Here is a 21111-nt window from a genome sequence, read left to right on the forward strand (position 1 = left end):
AATTGTTGTTTTTTCTCATAGATCACTTCAGTCAGAGTACCGGTATACAGTCAAACCCCGTTGGCTTGATTTCCTTGTTGGCTCAAACTGGACATAAAGACCAATTTTTTGTACATACAGTAAGCCTTCCCACTTGCCATGGAAAATGATTAAAATTTAGTATGAAAAAACAAAACATTCTACAAGAACCCCCCACCACCACCACCACCATGCGCCGCCCCTACAATAGACTCTTGTTTTTGTTGAATATAAACAATAAACGTAAATAACATTTTGAACTGTGCATCAAACCCCTTACTTTACCTACAAATTCTATGAAAAATTCTAAGAAGAGGCCCAAAAGGGCCTATGCTCTACTGGCATGGCTTTTGTGGTCATATCAATCCAGAGCATGTATGTATGGGTAAAAGGCAACAGACATATAGTTTATGTTTTGTGTTTGGGTTACCTGAAAACGTAGCACGTTCAACATCTGAGCCAGAAAGTATTGTAAGCAGATTAGTTGCATGAACTATTTTAATATGTGCCAAGTAAAAGTCATCTGACAAAAAAAATGCTTTCAAAACTGTACTCATAGTAAAATTTTCTGTAGTTTTAAAAGTTAAAAAAAGTTGGTCAAAAGGTCAAAGTCAAGGGCATCCTAGGACAACATTGATCAATTTGAACAAACATTCACAATCAATTGTGCTGAGATGGATGCACGAACACACAAAAAGATTTTCAAACCTTTCCAGATTTATGTTTACCAAACCTGTGAACCCTGAGTGTGGCCAGTAATGACACCAGGTGCATAACTTAAACATTCACAACCAATTTTGTTAAGATGAATGCGCAAACTACAGAACTTAAAGCTAAAAAATGGCCTTTGGGCTTTCAACAAGAACAAGGCAGAGTAATTCACAAAATCAACTGAAGAAGCAAAAAGCAAATTGTCTCTCAAAATCCTAGACTTGCAAATTGTCTCCCTTAACTCTAGACTTGAATTAACATATACATGTAAACTTGGCTAAAAATAGAATTCGCTCATGCAGACCTGGCTAAAAATAGAAAGCATTTCTTTAAAACTTTCATGGCCCATAATCTAGGCATTCATGGGCGGATCTTGCTGGTTTTCGAAAGGAACCAAGCTTTAATGGATATCTAGATACTGTACAAGTTTCATCGAGATACAATCAAAACTGAAGACTGTATCGTGTTCACAAGCAATTGTTTACAGACGCACGACCGCACGGACGCACGGATGCACATACTACGTACACATTACCATCGCATAAGCTCTTCTGGCCTTTGGCCAGTAGAGCTAAAAATCAGACATGGAATTATAAAAAAATCCAGATTTTGGGTCTTATTGAATCCCCTGACTTGGCTCAAATTTTCTGAAGCTCGAAGCATTTTGGACGTTGCCTAGATGTTCGACTGTGTTGCCATTCATGATTTTAAAACGAGGTTCGTGAAGTGAACAACAATGCTTGTCTGGTCTGTTTGTTTAGTAAAAGAGGGAGATTTCTTGATAATTATTTAAGTCAGAATTATAGGCTTTGACAACATGTGCATATTGGCTCTTGCAATACATGTACCAAGTTTCACTTGAATATCTCGAATAGTTTCTGAATCATGGCCAAGGTTAATGGTTTTGAAGTCAATGATGCTGATTGCAACACTTACCAGCAACGACACCAAGGCTATGACAATAGTGTAAAAAGATGCACTATTACTCCCAAATAAGATTTAACACATTTAATACAAATGTTTTAATATACCAAAAAGGATGAACAAATGTTGAAAACGATGATGCTTATGAAGGATACCAAGTTTAATTTAAAAGAAATGTGAAGAAAACACAGTATTGCTACCTTATGAGACTGATAGTAGATCGCAGTAAATCTTTTAGCATTCACCAATCATTTAATATTTTTGCGTTTTCAGCTATTAAATACATTTTATTATATCATTAATAGTAATTAATATTTTCCATAAATGCATAATCTAGTAAGTAGTTGAGGGTGTATCACTCAAAAAATTTTGTTGAGGGTGTCTCACTGAAATTTTTTGTTTGTTTTACATGAGTATGTATTGATTTTGAATAGGAGTGCCACTTGAACTTTCTTTCTCTGAAAAACAGACAAGCTAAAAAACTTACCTCTTGAACTACGTTTCTACATGTATTCACACTAAAACTGGGAGATGGTGGTGTGGTGAATAAACAGTTTGCAAGGGAACCATCCGTCTGCAGGCAAAGGTGGGGACGGGAAGTAGCATCAATCATCGCTGTGTAAGGATTGTTGAATAAATCCTGCACAAGATTTGGGTCAACAGTCGTAGCTGAAATACATAACTTACATATATATATTTATAGTTTAACCAATAATTTTTTATTTGCTTGCTATTTATTTTAGGAATAGCTAACAGTTTCAATTTTATAGAGAACATAATTGGTTTACTTTTCTTCAAATCATGAAATTTGTTCGCTATTTATTTTAGGAAACTAACAGTTTGACTTTTCTTGGGAACATAATTTATGTGTATTTTTTTCTTCATTCTCAAATTTGCCTTTTCTTGGAAAATTTATTGGCAGAATATTTTCTAGAACTCCTTGGAGACATTTTTTTAATGGCCATTTTCTGTTCCTAAAATAAATCGCTGATGCCTTATAAGACTTACGAAATTCAATGGTTTTAAAAACGTTGACAATTAAGCTAATTGTTCAGAACATTTCATTCTACTACATCAAGATATTGAGAAAACTAGTTATCCTTCATTTACTTTTAATTAAAACTCAAATCTGTAACAACCAGAAAACTATTGCTAGCTTTATTATAAATATTGATTAAAAATTGTATGTCTAGCTCAGCAAATATATGTTATAAAAATAACACTCTGAAGTTTTATTATCAAATAGATCAGCCTTTTATTAAAAAAGACAAAATTAATGTTATGCAAGTCACGGAAGAATATTGTTCATGTTCAAATTTCTTAAGAAAATTCTGAGAAATTCTGAGTTATTTAATGTCAATCCCATAAATAGTACTGTAAAGCAAAAACATCTACCATCTGCAACACAGTTGTAACGGTTTAAGCCATAAAACATTAATTTTCAAAGGAAATATGAAAATCTGCGATCTGATCTTTTGTCAGCAATCTTTTATCATTGGTTTTCAGATATTTACCAAACATTTGCTCTTCCCAAAACAAAAAATAAAAAAGCTGTGAAAATGGTATATCTTGAGAGTGCGCATTTAAAACTAAGACCAACAGTGGATATAAACTAACAAGAAAACACAGTTCAGAACAATAAAAAAGCACTCACTGAAATTAAGAAACATTAAGAGAACCAGTGTTAACTGAGATCAAAGGAACTTCGAATTCATTTAACATTTAAAGTGCGTATTTATGGTGTATCAGATTAAAGCGTACATCAGATTTTATACTTTTACGCTTTCTTATAAAAATAATTATTACCAAATTTCACTTACTTTGCTAATTTCAAAGTTAACTTGTAAAAAAAATACCAAAGAAGTCTAAATACAGTAAGTTTTCTACAGCCTGGTTTTTTTCCCTTTTTACTATTATTTTTTTACATAAATTATGCTTTATCAGCAGCTGAAGGTGATCACATAAAATTTATAACATGCCTCTGGATGTTATTTAAATAACCATGCAAAATGGGAACTCGTGCACTAAGACAAATGAGCTGTTTTAAAACAGAAATCATAGACAAGAATCCTACCAGCAAATTAATTTAAAAAGAGAACAAGAACATGCAGTCTAACAATAAAACAAGAGCGCCTCAAAGCGAACACACATGCTCATCTGTTTTATGCTTTTTTCTTAATCATAGAAGGGGCATAATTCAACAATTATTCAAACCAGAGTTATTGGCCTTGAACTGCATCTGCATATTGTCTCTAGCAACATGTGCGCCAAGTTTTGTTTGAGTATCTTAATCTGTTTTTTGAGTTATGGCCAAGATTTTGCACTATGCTGACGTCAATTTCACAACTTCTTTTCTTAAAAAAAAAAACATGCTTAAAAAGAGAAATAACTTTAAAATAAAAACAAAACAATGCAACATTCAAGGTACAGTGTATACTCAACCTCTGCACAGAATTATATTTATAAATAGAAATAGGGTCACTGTGTTCCTGCAAATAGTCTTTAAACAAAACTGTTTTTAGAAAAAAATACTATAATAAATCTGAATATTTCTGATCAAAGCCGGGCATATCTTTTGATAGACACATTGGGTCGATTGTTCAGAACTTTCTTACAGTTAACAACGTCGCTAATGACATCGTTGTTAACTTTCAAATTTGTTTTGTTCTGAATGTTTCCCGGACACACTTTTGATCTGCAGTATTCCTAATTATATATGAGACCAATGTTATAGCTGCACTACTTTAATGAGCACATCGTTAAATTATTCACTTCTAAAAGTTAACAATGCTGTTGAAAATCAGGTTGTTAACTTTAACAAAGTTCTGAACAAGCAGCCCATGGTTTTTATGTGACTCATTTTACTTAACGAGACATCTCAACAATTATTGAAATGCCTTACAGATTATTTCTGTGTTTGAAATCAGTAAAACTCCAAATACACATTAAGGCCTTTAATGTTTAGTTTATATTCATTAAATTCATTTAGCTCAAATTATGACTATAACTGATCGCTTATAAAATCACTTCCTAGTCCATTCTACTGGATAAAAAATCAGCACTTATATCTATTTTGTGAGGCAAAGAGAAAGTTTGTCTTGTGGTGATCACAAACATAGGAACATTTTGAGAAGCAATCAGAGCCCTTTTCATTCAACTACATTGTACCTCCTTCAATATTGAATGATAAAAATACAAAAACCCATTCTTCCAGGGCTAGATTTCAATATTGATCTTTTCCTTATCCTTAGACATGCCTCAGTGATTCCATTCAGCCTATTTGTCCGCAAAATATACAGGCCAATCAAAATATTTAGTTTCGTATTTAAATTTAAGTTCAATCTAAGTTGATTATTGAATACGGCCACTGGTCTGTTAAAAAATCCATTAATCAATTAGTTTTATTTATCAAATCCTTGAAAAACAGTTAACAAGTCCACCTTTAATTGCCATGTATAGCCTTAATGAAAAATAAGCCTTATTTTGATTAAGATATTTACACTGTGCAGGGGCTGTTGTAGTAGGTGCTGCTGTGGTTGGGGCATCAGTGGTTGTGTTGGTGTTGTTACCAGCTGCTGCTGTTGTTGCTACAGGTGGTTGTGTTGTTGGTGCGGCAGTCGTTGATATGCCAATGAATGTCCCATTTACTACATATCCAAATAGCCCTGACGTCTGAAAGAAATATAATATTACTTAAGAAATCTACATGTACAGTATATGAAAAATAAATGGTCTTGATTTAATCAAAATTACTGCTGAGTATAAATCACTGTACAGTTATCAATGTCAAATTATAAATGTCCCCTGTTTGAAAAAAAAAAAAATTCAGGTAAATAACCTACCAATGATTACATGCAGTTGTGCCAAAAAACAATACGAATGGACAGCAGCATTAGTTTAGGAGTTATAGGAAGTAGCTACACCTTGCCCTTTATGGAGCACCTCTTATGAAACCAGCAAGTGCACCCTTCTACCTTTATAGAATAACGTCTCTTATTTCTGAATATAATTTCAACTACAGTAAAACTGGGATCGTTCGAATAGACGGTTGTTGGAGAACTGGCAATCAGTTGAGGTTGAGGCTTAGTGAGCATTATTCCTTCTATTTTCAAATAAAAATATACCGACGATGGATTGAAACCTAAAAAGGTTGAAGTCTTGAGCACCATTGCTAGTCCCTTATACACATCATGCGCAAAGCCTTATGATTACCTTAGGGTCATAATTTTCCACATTTTCCCGAAAGCATGTTCCAAAATAAACAAACAATTGCCAGGTGCCAGGTTCACATTTAGTATATGACAGCCTTTGAACAATTATATGAGCGATTTTCACAATGCAATACATAATCAGTGCCAAAGTAAACAATCGGTTGGTTTGACAACTTAAAACTTTGAAATAACATTGTAAGACATTTCATAACCAACTTAAATGGAAACTTGGGTTTTTTAAAACATCAGAATACTAGAGGTTGAAGCTCAGGCCCGGCATACTCGAGGGGTTGCATTTTTACTGTAGTTTCATTTGCACAGTCTTATGTCAAAATGATAGTTCCTTGCACGAACCTTGACAACCCTGAATCCCTGAAAGTAGGTAGAGGCATTAAACGCTGCAGTCTGTTCACATGTGTTCTGAGTTAGACTGGTCACCATCCTTGTACACTCTGTGCTCATCTCAGTCAGGTATGCTGCATGAAACCAGTCTAGGTTATGGTAATTTTCACAAATAATGAGTCTCATAATAAGAATGATTTCAAATTACTCAGTCATTATCTCATTATGAGATAATGACTGAGTAATTTGAAATCATTCTTATTTTTCTTGAATAATAAAGAACATGTTAAAACCACTATAAACAATTAGTTTGCATTAATTTTAAACAAAACATTTCAATTTGATGCATTGCCATACAATGTAATAATATAATGACACTTAAGCCACAAGAAGACAGTTAGAATACAAGTGAAGTCATGTACATTGTACATGCCACAGTATGTTTTCTTAAAATTATTTAAAATAATTTGTCAAAAGAAGAAAAATTAATGGAAGTCATTTAACCAACTTACGTAAGGCACTCTGCTGTGAGCATTCACTCGAGCCTAGAGACCGCGGAATAACAAAGTCACCCCGAGCCTCATTTGCATAAATTACATAGACTGGATCCCCAGCTTTGTAAAAACTGTTCAAGTCATATACTGGTTCCTGGTATGTAGGTTTTGGCAGATTGCCAGGATTTGAGTAGTCATTCAGGTATGTGTTAAATGATGGGACGTCTAAAATGAAGTCTGGATCGAGGTAGAAGTTTCTTTTTGCATCTGCAAATCAAATTTATATAAAGATATGTATAAATTATAACTTCATGGTACAATTTTAAAGCTAAATTCAGTCTTTTCATAGAAAATAATTTTGCTTTCACATTAAATATGGTATTCTTTCATTGAAAAGACTTTATATATTGCAAAAACTGAAAAATAAAAAATTCAGAAAAAAATCAAGAATCAATCGCAATAAAGTTGTTACATTTCTACTGTTTGCAAATTAACTTTGCATTTCAAGATTTTGAGGAATCCTGTACTTGTGGCTTTAAATCTGCCTCAATCCAATATCATATTAAGTGCAACATCTAAACTTTAGATGAACATCACTTATCAAAGAAACTGACTGCCATCATCAAAGATTTTGTGTATACTTGCGCATAATATTACTAACAGGAGGGGCTATTATGCCTTTTATTATCCAAACATGTAAAATTTACAAAGGGTTTTGCTCGAACTGAACAATTAAACTACGTTTTGAATTATGGAACTGACTGTTGAAAGCCACTGTTAAGGTGGTACAAGTTGATGGTCTCCTCGGGACAGAATGGCATTCTGATTGTTTTCCGCTTGAATGACTAGCGAGCATGTTTTGTATGCAAACACTAGTATGTACCAGTGCCCGCTTTTAAGTCTAAATGAAATGTTTTTTCAACTTAAAAATATTCTATATAAAAAGTTAATTAAGAAATCAAACCAACAAATTGATATATAACTTATTCATAACAAGAACATTTTGTTTTTAAATTTCAATCGCATAACAAGGCCCTCAATCTACCTTTTTTGGGAAAAATGTATCTTTGAATCCCCTAACACTTCAAAAAAAGGCCTGTTTTCACCTTCAGATTCATATTATGGCCATGAATGTTTAAAAGTATCAAATTTATTTGCTTTAATATAACAGTTATGATTTTTCCAAAATACCCCCATTGGCTTAAAAATCTGTCATCTGAGGGCTACGGTCCCTTTTTCACTAAAGTAAAATGAAGGCCTTGCATAAAGTGAAACATGACATACTCTTCCAGCTCATTCCTAAAAGAGTTAAGTATGCTGAAATCATAACATGACAAACAAAGTTAATACAATTTATGCTGATACAACAGCAAATGGTCAACATTTCAATCACGGCAAGTCCTTTCGAAAATACCGCACAAATGAAACGATTGCACTTTTGATAATCATAACTAAAAGAAATGTCACAAATTGAAATCATGTGCATTGCAGAGAGAGCATCAATGCTTGTCTGTTACTTAAAAGTTAAAAGGGACATAACTCAACAATTACTAAAGCCAGAGTAATGGCCTTGCTTTACATGTTCGTATTGTCTCTCAAAACATTCATCTTTTTTGCCTTCTACTGCTCGAGCGTGGTTTTAAACATGCCAGGACTAAATTTTGGAGAAAAATATTATACCAGGTAAGCTCTGCCTTCTATTTAAACCATATCAATATATCATATAATAGTAGTTTAACATATCATGCTGTAATCTGATGTTTGAAATTGATATTAATGTTTAAACTAACATGTGTACCAAGTTTCATTTGAACACCTTAAACTGTTTTTAACTAAAATGTGTACCAAGTTTCATTTAAATATCTTATACTGTTTTTAAGTGTTAGTTAACTGTTTCTGGCTTAAAAAGACTGACAAGATAAAAACTTATCTCATAAACTCACAGTTGTCATAGTAGATACAAAACAGGCCACCGTCTGTTTTTGTTTCTGCAGGAGAGTTGGTGAACAGAAAAATATCTTCCTGATAACACAAATTGTCGTCCTGGTACACACTATAAATAGAATGAGGAGGGCTGAGAATTATCATATCAGATCATGAGAAATAAACAAGTTAACAACAGTTGAAAATTTAGTATAATTCAGCATGTCTTATAAATTAGAAGGATGGATAACGTAAACATGTAAATTATGATAGTATAAATGGCTTTCAGGTCTGATTTTGTTTCCAGTCACCAATTTGATTTAATATGAGTGTCTCAAGACACAATGTTTAATATAGACAAATGCCATCATACTTGTGATCAATTGTATTCCTCTTCAAGATACCAGCAGTTATTCATCATATACAAGTATATGAATACTTACGGGCGAGAAACCGGGTTGCACACAAATGTATCCTTATCTGCTTGAGAACATTCATCGTCACAACAGCAGTTGATGTCACAAACATTTCCAGTAAGATCACACAGACATTGTCCTATAACTGAAAAACATTATATAGCCATGTACAGTTGAAACCTGTTGGCTCAATATTCCAGGGACCAGCCAAAATACCTTGAACCTCAGGAATATTGAGCCAAGCCAGAAGGCTTACTTAATGAGTATTTTCATGTTTACCAGTACCTTTTTTGTTTTTTCCTACATTATCTCAGCTAGAGAAGAGTATTTTTTGTACAAAGTTTGCATACCCACATTTTACTGTTTGAAAAATTACACATTCGATACAATGAAACCATATGGGTTTTTTATATTTATATACACAATAAACATATAAATAAAAAAACATATATTTGAAAACAGTAAACAAGCATATTTCATACCATGAGTAACACATAAACATAGCTCATAAAATCTTTCAAACACCAAACACTTTAACCAGCCCAACTGTGTTCATACCCCAATAATGACATCAATTCCATACTTCATACCTTAAATAATAGTTACACATGTTCCTTCTACACATTAAATCCTTTCAAATGATACCCAAATAATATGGTGTTACCGGGCATAAAGATTTCGCATAATTATTTATCCGATACCTTAGCTGAAGTGGTCATGTCAGCCAATGACAACGTTGAAATGTTTTGTCAAGTGCAACAGTCATGTTTACTTAAAGTGTCACTGTGTGCTAGCAACTCATTGTACGGTATATATACAAAATCAAGTGAAATTCCATATTTAAATAAAACTCACATTGTGTTTGTATGCAAATCCAAATTCAAACCATTGATCAATGTCATTCACTTAACTGTTGATTGACTTGTGTCTAAATATTTGTGTCATGATGTAATGATCTTGTCTATCTATATGTCAGATTCAGGAAATTGAGAATGTAATAACATTTGGCATAACTAAGACCTTTTTAATTTGGTACTATTCTGATATGTGTTTTCATTCAGCTGTCTTTCATAATTTTTATTTAAATTATAAACCCAAAGCATACCTTAAATTTCGGCACTTTACCATATACAAATAATGAATAGGAAAAAAAAGGACATTTTGGTCAATTATTATGTCTCAGTAGAAATTCAGGAAGAGGCCAAAACAGTCTTATATAATGTTTATATGGGTCCGAAATGGCAAGGCTGAAAAGTCTCACAGGTAGAAATGCTAAGGAACAAAATGTTTCTGTCCAGCAAACAATTGACGTTGGAAAGACGTTGTAACAACGTCAGAAACTGACGTTGGATAAACGTTGTATATTGGTTGAAAATAAAACTTTTTTAGACGTCGAAATCACGACGTTGAAACAACGTCGGAGTTACGACGTTGAAACAACGTTGGAGTTACGACATTGAAACAACGTCGTGATAACAACCAAAATCCATAGTATAAATATGCATACCACACAGGTAATTAGAAATTACCGCAGCATTCACCTACATTCATTAACAAACAACTCAGGGAATGTACAAGTTTTATTTTCACAACAAATCTGTACAGACACTAAAAGTGTTAAATGATAAAGGCACACTAAATTAAATGACACATGGTAAATTTATAAGTTTAGAGATGTATGTTAATTAACTTGTGTAAACAGTTTGTCGTCCTCCACCTCCTTGTCTGTCTGGAGCGTACTTCAGACAGGATCCAATTGTCCCATCAACCTAATGTTCAGTAGCAGTAAACACAGTGACACTTGCTGAAATACATAACAATATTGTCAAATAAAATTATATTGACTTGAAACTGCTGAAAATAAAGTTTTGATATCAAATTTCTCCAGTTTTGGTACAATATGTGCTGTATTTTTTCATTATCTTTTAATTGTTTTACTTATTTCAGTTACTAGAATCTGTGATCAAAGCTATCGCGTATGAAATCATTTCCAGTGAATAATTTCTTTGTTTTCCTTGAGTGGGCACTACAGTAGTGCTATTTTTATAAGAGTTGAATGCACAAGACTATACCTGGTACTCACTTTTATAATAACATAATTAAATGATTACTGTCAAGAAGCAGATTCGACTTGGCAATTATTACCTTGAATACCTTGAAAAACTGCTTTTGGAAAGTCATATTCTCCTTTTCCCTGCACGGTAAAGCTAGGCATTACATCATCCGTCATAAACCTGTCAAAAAGGGGTACATAATAATATGAATTTGATAACAATTCATATAATTCTGCTGAATGACATTGAATTTAACAAAAACAATGGTAAATAACATAGACCTTTCGGATCCTGATCAAAGATCAAAATTACACAAAAACTACTAGTATTTACAGATATTATTCAAGAGAACAATTAACATTGTTTTCTCATTCAAAAAAGTACCAATCGATGCGATGTCAATTGAGGGCGAATCGGGTTGAATTACATGTATGCTAAAATTTCATTGAAACAACCTTGTAAAACACCAGAAAATTATTGCTATAAACCGTTAAACATACATTGTATCAACTTACCTTGTTGTATTATTTAAAATATGAACCGTCGAGTCTCTAGAGGAGTAATTGACTCTCTCTCTCGTCAATATTCGTACACCTTATGAGTAATATGGCAGATCGTAATGGGTTCAAAATTGCGCGCGTCTATTTTAAGATAAGGAATTAAACATGCATTTTTTTCAGAATTATCTTAATGACATGATTAGAAGCTATCGATATAATTATTTCTGCTAATTTTTGTTTAACAAGATGAATTTTAACAACAACGAAAAAAAGTCTATAAACATGTTGCATCATGTGTATATCATGCATTAACTAGAAAAATACAACTTATTTCAAACAATAACCAAACCACAACGTCGGTTCGATGTCTAATTGCGACGTCGGACTGACATCATGATTATAACGATGATACAATGTTGTATTTAAGTCGCTGACGTCGCGATCTGAATCCAACCTATATCCGACGTTGATCCAACGTCATGTGTTTGCTGGGTGCATACATGCTTATGGTCCAAAATGTCTGGTCACAATATGAAAGAATGTGAAATAAAACTGGAATTTCTCCCGTTCAGATAATAACACCAAAACTATAACATACAAAGAAGAAAAAGATTTACCAGTCTCCCCTATTACAGTCCGCGGCTCGTTAGGGGCTAGCGTTGTTGTCGGTGGGACGGTTGGGGTGGTCGTCGGAGGCTGTGTCGTCGTCGGAGTAGTTGTCACCGCCGCCTGGGTTGTAGTGGCTGCAACTGGTGTTGTTGTGGTGCCCAGAATACCTTGAATCATGGCAGATATTAGAACAATTGCTAAAAACATTCTTGAAGCAGACAAGCACCGACATTGTTTCATTTTGGCCGCCATGATGTAAACAAATGAATTCTGGGAAGGAAATCGCTATAAACCGCTGCCGAATAGATAAAAAGGTTAAAATACACTTCAATAAAGAAGAAATCAAATGCATCTTTGAGGTAGCTTTAGTTTGTCCAGTTTAGCTGAAACCAACATACAGTATAGCCACCATATTCCCAGAATTTAAACTACCTTTTATCTGGGAGGCTGATATTTATTATTTATCCCAGATTTTGTAAATTTATGTCATTTACATGTAAATGTAGTTTGTTGATAGTATTCTATTGTTTTGATAGAAATAAACAGGTTTTGAGTATTTCTTGTTTTGTTTTTCTTTCTATTCATTTTTAAAATTACAACTTTAAGATTGGTGAAACGCCCGCCGAAACTTAAATGGATGCTGCATAGTTTCTTTACCCTTTACGTCGCAGTTGCTTGCTTGCTTGCTTGCTTGCTTGCTTGCTTCCTTCCTTCCTTCCTTCCTTCCTTCCTTACTTCCTTCCTTCCTTCCTTCCTTCCTTCCTTCCTTCCTTCCTTCCTTCCTTCCTTCCTTCCTTCCTTCCTTCCTTCCTTCCTTCCTTCCTTCCTTACTTCCTTACTTACTTACTTACTTACTTCCTTCCTTCCTTCCTTCCTTCCTTCCTTCCTTCCTTCCTTCCTTCCTTCCTTCCTTCCTTCCTTCCTTCCTTCCTTCCTTCCTTCCTTCCTTCCTTCCTTCCTTCCTTCCTTCCTTCCTTCCTTCCTTCCTTACTTCCTTACTTACTTACTTACTTCCTTACTTCCTTACTTCCTTACTTCCTTACTTCCTTCCTTACTTCCTTCCTTCCTTCCTTCCTTCCTTCCTTCCTTCCTTCCTTACTTCCTTACTTCCTTCCTTACTTCCTTCCTTCCTTCCTTCCTTACTTCCTTCCTTCCTTCCTTCCTTCCTTACTTCCTTACTTCCTTCCTTCCTTCCTTACTTCCTTACTTCCTTACTTACTTACTTACTTACTTACTTACTTCCTTACTTACTTTCTTACTTACTTCCTTCCTTCCTTCCTTCCTTCCTTCCTTACTTCCTTCCTTCCTTCCTTCCTTCCTTCCTTCCTTCCTTCCTTCCTTCCTTCCTTCCTTCCTTCCTTCCTTCCTTCCTTCCTTCCTTCCTTCCTTCCTTCCTTCCTTACTTCCTTACTTCCTTCCTTACTTCCTTCCTTCCTTCCTTCCTTCCTTACTTCCTTACTTCCTTCCTTCCTTCCTTCCTTCCTTCCTTCCTTCCTTACTTCCTTACTTCCTTCCTTCCTTCCTTCCTTCCTTCCTTCCTTACTTCCTTCCTTCCTTCCTTCCTTCCTTCCTTCCTTCCTTACTTCCTTACTTCCTTACTTACTTACTTACTTACTTACTTACTTACTTACTTACTTTCTTACTTCCTTCCTTCCTTCCTTCCTTCCTTACTTCCTTACTTCCTTACTTACTTACTTACTTACTTACTTCCTTCCTTCCTTCCTTCCTTCCTTCCTTCCTTCCTTCCTTCCTTCCTTCCTTCCTTCCTTCCTTCCTTCCTTCCTTCCTTCCTTCCTTCCTTCCTTCCTTCCTTCCTTCCTTCCTTCCTTCCTTCCTTCACTTTACACTTTACATTACTTTACTTTACGTTACTTTACTTTACTTTACTTTACTTTACTTTACTTTACTTTACTTTACTTTACTTTACTTTACTTTACTTTACTTTACTTTACTTTGCTTGCTTGCTTGCTTGCTTGCTTGATTGCTGGCTTGCTTGATTGCTGGCTTGCTTACTGGCCGCGTTTATACCATATATGTTTAGGGGAAAGGTATTGTTTTGTGTATTTTCATTCCTATTTTCACCACCCTAGAACTTCTTTTCGTCGAGTATTCAGTATGTGATTTATACAGTCGAATATCGCTATCTCGATGTTCTGGTAATGTCGATTGTTTTTGGATAATTTTCGAACATTCGTTATCTCGAAGTATTTCCCGACTTTGACATAGCGAGTTTTGACTGTATCTAAATTGTTTTTCATTTCCAATTTCATTTTAATACGGTTCCTCTATTGCTGTTCTCATGACATGAAGTGTGTTGTTTTTTCTTCAGATCTCAAGTAATTACTAGACAAAATATGTAACTTGGTTTTATGGGGAAAAACGTCAATACCTAGTAATAATTAACAACCAAATCCTTAGCTTTGAATCATTTCTTTGAAACTTCTGGAATATGGGTAATTGGTTTGTCATTGTTCTTTAAATATTGATATATAATGAATAAAAACCGAAGAAGTGAAGTCGAACTATTTCTTAAGGCCACGCCAATATAGTTTTGTTTGTCGGATTTTGGCCGAGAAAAACTCGAACATAGGACCGATGGTTCAGAAAGTTGCTAGAAGTTAGCTATTCGTCAAACCAACAATCGTTACATTTTTAACATATTGCTTACTCACGAATCGTTAAAATTCTGATTGTTCAGAACTTCGTTATCGCTATTGCTGACAAACAATCGTTCAACTATCATTATTTTAAGAGAATGATTATCATGGAAAATGATAGCTTTATTCTGCCTTCTACGAAATATCGCGCGAAGTACCCATTTAAGTACAAACATTCCAGAAGGGACCTAAAATAGCATGCTTTTGCGTGTTTAATTCTTTGTTTTCTTTTTTATTGGAAATTTCTGAAAATACGAAACTTCCGTTTGATGTGGCCTGTTGTTTTCTAATTACAAGAACTATTTGAAGTTTCACCGTTCCATTACTTTTTGTCAGTATTAAGAATTCTTTAAAAACAAACCAGTTCATCATTTCTTTTGTTTGAATTTTGTTTTAATTAGTGTCACTCAGATTGAATATTTTCGTTTATTTCCAACACAAATTACTCAGCATATTCATACTTTATTTAAGTAAAAATGCACACAAGGAAAGTGGCCCTCTAACCAAATTCCCTCTGTCTATTTACGATAGATTGTTATTTGGCATTTTTGCGCACGGGATTTTTAGGGTGCGTTTTTAACCGCGTGGTCATTCAGCGCTTTGACAGACGACAATGACGTATGAAAATTTTAAATTTTATTTAAGTGATATATTTGCTTAATACTTAGCGGCAAAGTACATTATTTGGCAAGATAATGGACCTATTTTTGGTCGGAATGTTATTAATGAATTTCATTCCATAAAATTGATTGTACTTTTTTCGAAATGCTATTTTTATGCTGAACGTAATTTGAACATAGGTTTTATTTAACCATGTTATGTCCTCGCCAGTCGGCATCAAAGGTCACTTCGAACAATTTAACAATGTTATAATGTTGAACGTTTGTGTAATTTAAACATCCGATAACAACTGCTGTCAAACTTTAAACACAATAATACATGAAACAAATAGAACATATTGCACGGCGAGTTTATTTTGGCAAAATACAATAATAAAGCAAAACATTCTCAATATTAAAAGTAACAAGCATATTCAATTATTGCCGGGCGGGATCAGGGGAGAAAACACACGTCCGAACCGGATTAAAACTAGAGAACAAGAGAGAAAGGCGCCAAAATAAAGAAGGGAGGACAATTAAACATTCGGCGTTGAGAAAGAGTTCCCTCCCTTGATTATTATTAAATTTTCTCAACATTTGTTAAATTACAGTGTACAAGCACGAATGACTCATAAAACAAAAATCGCTACTTTTCATTTAAATTGCTCAGCGCAATTACAAATATACACTATGCACCTTAGACACAGTCACTTTGTACCGCCTCAACGGCGTCTTCGGGTAGTCAAATTCCTCTCTAAGAACTGTTTTGGTTTGTCTCCGCGTAATTTGTCCTGAAGTGGGGCAATCCTGGCACAGGGACATAGATTTATTATGAAAGTATAAGTGTACACACATAGAGAAGCTTAACCTTATGCTTCATGTCAAACATAATTTTTGAAAGCCTATGCGCTATCTAAGGTTTCAAATAAAATACAAAATGTATGCGCTTTGTTTAGTCTATTTGCCAAAGAAATCTTCACAGAACAAAAAAAACGGAATGGGATCAATTAACAAACTTGACCCATGTGGCAGCGTTTTTGGTAAAAAGTATAAACCTCTTGCATGCTCATTCGGGGCTCCTCGGCCATTTTTATCGAAAACAACATCGGATGTTTATGGACGGTTTACATACTCAGAAAACGGTACTGTTTAAGTCCGCTGCAAGGAGATCCCGTAGTAATTTAATTCAGCAGATAAACTTAATGATTTAAATCTTTGTATCTTTGCAATGATACACTTCACTGGCAATCAATTTAAACTTCAATCAAGATCAATAAATACAAGCTAAAACACTACATTTAAATAATGATATAATTCAAAAATTTACGAACTACTTATACTGATGTACCGGCATACATCAGAGGTTGATTTTTTCGATAAAAATGGCCAAGGAGTTTCGAATGGCCCTCAGATTACATCCCATAATTTATACAACATAATCATGTGGTTTAAAATCAGACCCGAAGCTTATTTATTTACAATCTTTATCGAAACATTAAGCGTCGGGATGGGGCAAATACCAATTACATGTATTTCTTCTTCTGCTTTCTGTCAGGTATCCTTTTCTGCTCAGGTTTGCTAATAACTCATGAATTCTAAACGTGTATGGGCATCTATCCGTGTCAATGTTGGTAAAAACAACATTGAAACGATGACCCTCAGATTTCGGTGGTTCGACGAGTTGTCGTATTATTTGACACTGTTTCAGTTCCACCCGGTGCCACTCTATTGAAAACTCTAAAGCGTCGAGATAGGCTAGCGACGAATGCCTTCCATTCTTTTTTGAAAAGTGACCCACTTACAAAGTACAGGAAGAAGTTGAATGTGTAGTTGACGTAGAGAAGATTATCAAAGAACGTGTCAAGAAAGTCGCGCCTAGCAAGTGCATGGGGTGTTGAATCGTCGATTTGCAGCCAAAGTGTTTGGAAAATCGTAAAAGGGATAGTTGTGATGACAAAGACGGTGCTGATGATGAAAAGCATTCTGCTCATTGGTTTGACGTTCTTGTTGCCACCATGGACGTTGGTTGTCTGTGGTAGTGGGTTGACCCTCTGGAGCTGTCGTTTTTGTTTGATAACGTTTCTTATAATTCCTATGTTACCGGCTATTATTAATGCCATTGGAATTATATTGAAAACGACTAGCACAACAATTGGCCAGATATCGCCGTAGAAATCGCCAAAATGTTCGTTCCATTCACACCCAAGCACAGTCTGTACCTCGTAGCCGACGAAATAGTGCAATGGAAATAGAACACATATCACAAATAAAACACTTGAACATATAACAGCGTTCTTGACAGTCAGTTTGGTTTTCGCAAAGAGGATGTATTTGGTCATCAGCATTCTTTCTACCGACATTACAGCAAGCAGCCAGACGGAATAGCCCCCGGACACGTGATTTATCCAAGGTAATGTCTGACAAAACATTCTAGGATACATGTTACTCAGATCAATGTGTTTGATATTCTCCAACATCCGAGGTAGCATACCCGTCCAGAGGAAAACTAGATCGGATATCGCAAGGGCGAATAAGTAGACACTGGTAGTATATTTTCGCATTTGTGGTCGCATCAAGATGATCAGATTAAGAAGGTTGCCGCACGTTCCAACTGCCAAATAGAAGACTGAAATGGTCCTCCAAATCCAATAAGTGGCATAACATTCACCAAACTCAAAATTGTCACAATAAGACATCTTAAATTTTGATTTATTATTTATGTAAAAAATACCATATACTATCATTTAGGTGCTGGACATCTTTCTTTTAACGAACATGGTTAATGTACCGATATCAATGAGTTAATTATTGTAAAGAAGAAAGCACGATGTTATGATATCGAAGACTGTTGCAGGCTTCTGTGAATTTCCGATATGCTTGCCTCTTTTAAATACAAAGGATCAGCAACAGGAGCTACAGAGTCAATCCATCTCACGACTCTGATTATCCTTGGATATGATAATAGTCGAAGTCAAGGCTCTTTGCCTCCCTTGTGGATGACACATTGAAATCAAATGTGACGCGCCCATAGACTTGTCGGTCCCGAATTTGATCGTGGTTGACCTCCCATTTCTTCTCCTCTCTCGGCTGTGTAGCGCTTTAGAGGTAATTCATCGTTATAACTTTTAACAGAGCCTCTTTTGGGAGGCTCAGTTATTCTCTTTGGATTTAAACCTTGCTCAAAAATGAAGGTATACTTCCCACTTAAACTGCACGGTGAGTGTGCCGAGGTCAAGTCGTATGTTAATGCAGCCAATAGGCGCGGGTTGACCACCACCTCCTCCACATGAGCTGCATTATAGATATACTATACACCGTATGATGAAATAGCGAAAAAAATTGTCGAAAACGGACGACACTGGTAAGAACCCGGTGTCCGACTCGATCTTTTTTACATTTTTTTTTTTTTTTTTTTTTTTACAATTATGATATCAAAGAGTAAAACATTTTATAAAATAATTGTCCTGAGATTCGTTAGAGTAAAAAAGTTTTGTTTGTGCCAATCTGGTGAATAGTCCCTTTAATATGAGATGTACACTCTATGAGGTGAATGTATGACAGTATTCATGGTAAAATCATTTAGTTGTAAGACATGAAAAGGATATTTTTTTTACAATTTTGCTTTTAATTTGAGTCATTGTTATTAAATATCTATATAATCAAGAAAGAATAGCTTTCTTAAAGCTGCACTCTCACAGATTAAACGTTTTGACAACTTTTTTTTTTGTCTTGGAACGAGCAAATCTTTGCGTAAATATCTGCAAACCAGTGATAAAAGACTGCTGACAAAAGATCAGATAGCAGATTTTCATATTTCCGTTCCAAAATTGATTGTTGATGTTTTCTTAAACCGTTAGTAACGGTTTAAACTATAAAACCTTAAATTTGGAATGGGGGGAATAGCTGGGACTTTGACTTTCGGTCCAGTCAACCCCAGGTAAAATCCTCGTCCTGCGAGGACGAACTGATGGTCAAATCCCTGCCATATGCCCTTACACCCCAGGGAGCCTAGGTAAGGCATATTCCCTGCTATATTTTGCTCGAAGACAAAACCACCGCATTCATCCGGCACTGCAGGGCCACCAGAAAGGTAAAAACACGGCCCATTTCCCCGGCTATCCCCGGCATAACCCCGGACCTGGGGGGCCATGGTTATAATTGACTGGTGCATTATATACATGTTACATATTTTTAAATGTACTTATGCACACTATTTATGTATATGATATGAGTATGAAATCTTTTATTTGATTGTTTTATCTTAGAAAAATATTAAACTTAAACTTTTGTTTAAAAATGATGTGTTTTGGTATGTGACCTATTTTTAACATACCATAATACATGAACATACCCATTATGTTTACAAACTGCATATTTTCAAAATAAACCTGTAAGAAAAGACGTACATGGTTTCGGGCTGGAAGCCACAACAGCTTTGACACTAGCGACATTCATTTGCTTGGTGTAGGTCTCGTTAAAACCCCGTACTGTTGTGAATCATTATCAACCATATGCACAACAACTACACATTTGTGCCTACCAACCCTTACTCTTGGCTAAAACGGATATTAGTGCAGAATGTATAATTGATACATGTGCATTTGTCTTTCACGGTTGTAGTTTCTGCCGGTTGATCAGAAGTCTAATTTCTTTCAGGTAGGAAAATGACTGAACATTACTAAGTCAACAAATTGGGGTTATGAAGAATTCCAGCCTGCATTAAATACTATGTTGGATCATTGAGACAGATTTTACATCCATGTCATCCACAAGGCAGTCACATCTGATAGAGATGATGTGAGTATTTCATATAAAACATATATTAGTTGGTGTTTGTTGTTTTATAAACTCACTGTATTCAATAATCAATTGGTGGTGGTGGTGGTGGTGGTGGTGGTGGTGGTGATGATGATGATGATGATGATGATGATGATGATGATGATGATGATGATGATGATGATGAATTTTATTGATAAATTTAGTAATTTTCTTTATTTATTATCTACATGTATGTATCAGCTTGTTTTTGTTTTTTTTAAATAATGTCGAGAAATATTAAACTGTTTATATTTTATTTTGTATATGTATGGCAGTATTATTATTTATACTAATAAGTTAGAAAGGCTTTAAAGTACATTTTTTTTCCTTTACAGCACTAAACATTCTAGATGGGTAAAGAACCTGAAGGGGCATGAAAACCAAATCAGCATTGACTCAGCATTGAGTAATTATCTTCTGTGCACACACTACAAGTACAAACGCATGGGAACAGACCAAACTTCAAATGTTGAAAAGTGAAGACTTATTGTGAAAAATTCTAAATGTAAGAAAACCATTGACAAAATAAAACAAATAGACATCGATTACCTACAGAGACTGTTTACATGTTATAATATTAAAAAGACAAATTAGTTGAGATATTCCCTCTGACATTTTTGGAGGCATTACCGCCTACATGTACATAATGTTCTTGTGTCTTTACATATTTTAATTTGAAAGTACATTCATTGTTTTTTAAATCTGAATTCTGTAGTATCATACGTAAAATTCATTTTTCAGAAGACTCACAAGATCAATCAAAATGATTTTTTTGCATGTGTATCAATAATGCTGTTCCGTTGAACTTATGTTTTCTGTTAACTGAAGTTTATTT

General features: G+C 34.6%; 1 protein-coding gene across 1 annotated transcript in view; it reads right to left on the bottom strand.

Moving 5' to 3' along the window:
* Positions 1 to 12442, bottom strand: part of LOC128232819 (tectonic-3-like) — a 30900-nt gene extending 18458 nt beyond the window's left edge. The window contains exons 1-7 of the mRNA XM_052946568.1: positions 12211 to 12442; positions 9067 to 9184; positions 8644 to 8753; positions 6719 to 6967; positions 6219 to 6340; positions 5154 to 5325; positions 2141 to 2322 (exon numbers count right to left, since the gene is read on the bottom strand). Of these exons, the coding sequence (XP_052802528.1) occupies positions 2141 to 2322; positions 5154 to 5325; positions 6219 to 6340; positions 6719 to 6967; positions 8644 to 8753; positions 9067 to 9184; positions 12211 to 12442 (1185 nt within the window). The remainder of the gene's footprint in view (positions 1 to 2140; positions 2323 to 5153; positions 5326 to 6218; positions 6341 to 6718; positions 6968 to 8643; positions 8754 to 9066; positions 9185 to 12210) is intronic.
* Positions 12443 to 21111: the final 8669 nt, after the last annotated feature.

Source organism: Mya arenaria, chromosome 4 (genome assembly GCF_026914265.1).
Source record: "Mya arenaria isolate MELC-2E11 chromosome 4, ASM2691426v1".
Classification (NCBI taxonomy): domain Eukaryota; kingdom Metazoa; phylum Mollusca; class Bivalvia; order Myida; family Myidae; genus Mya; species Mya arenaria.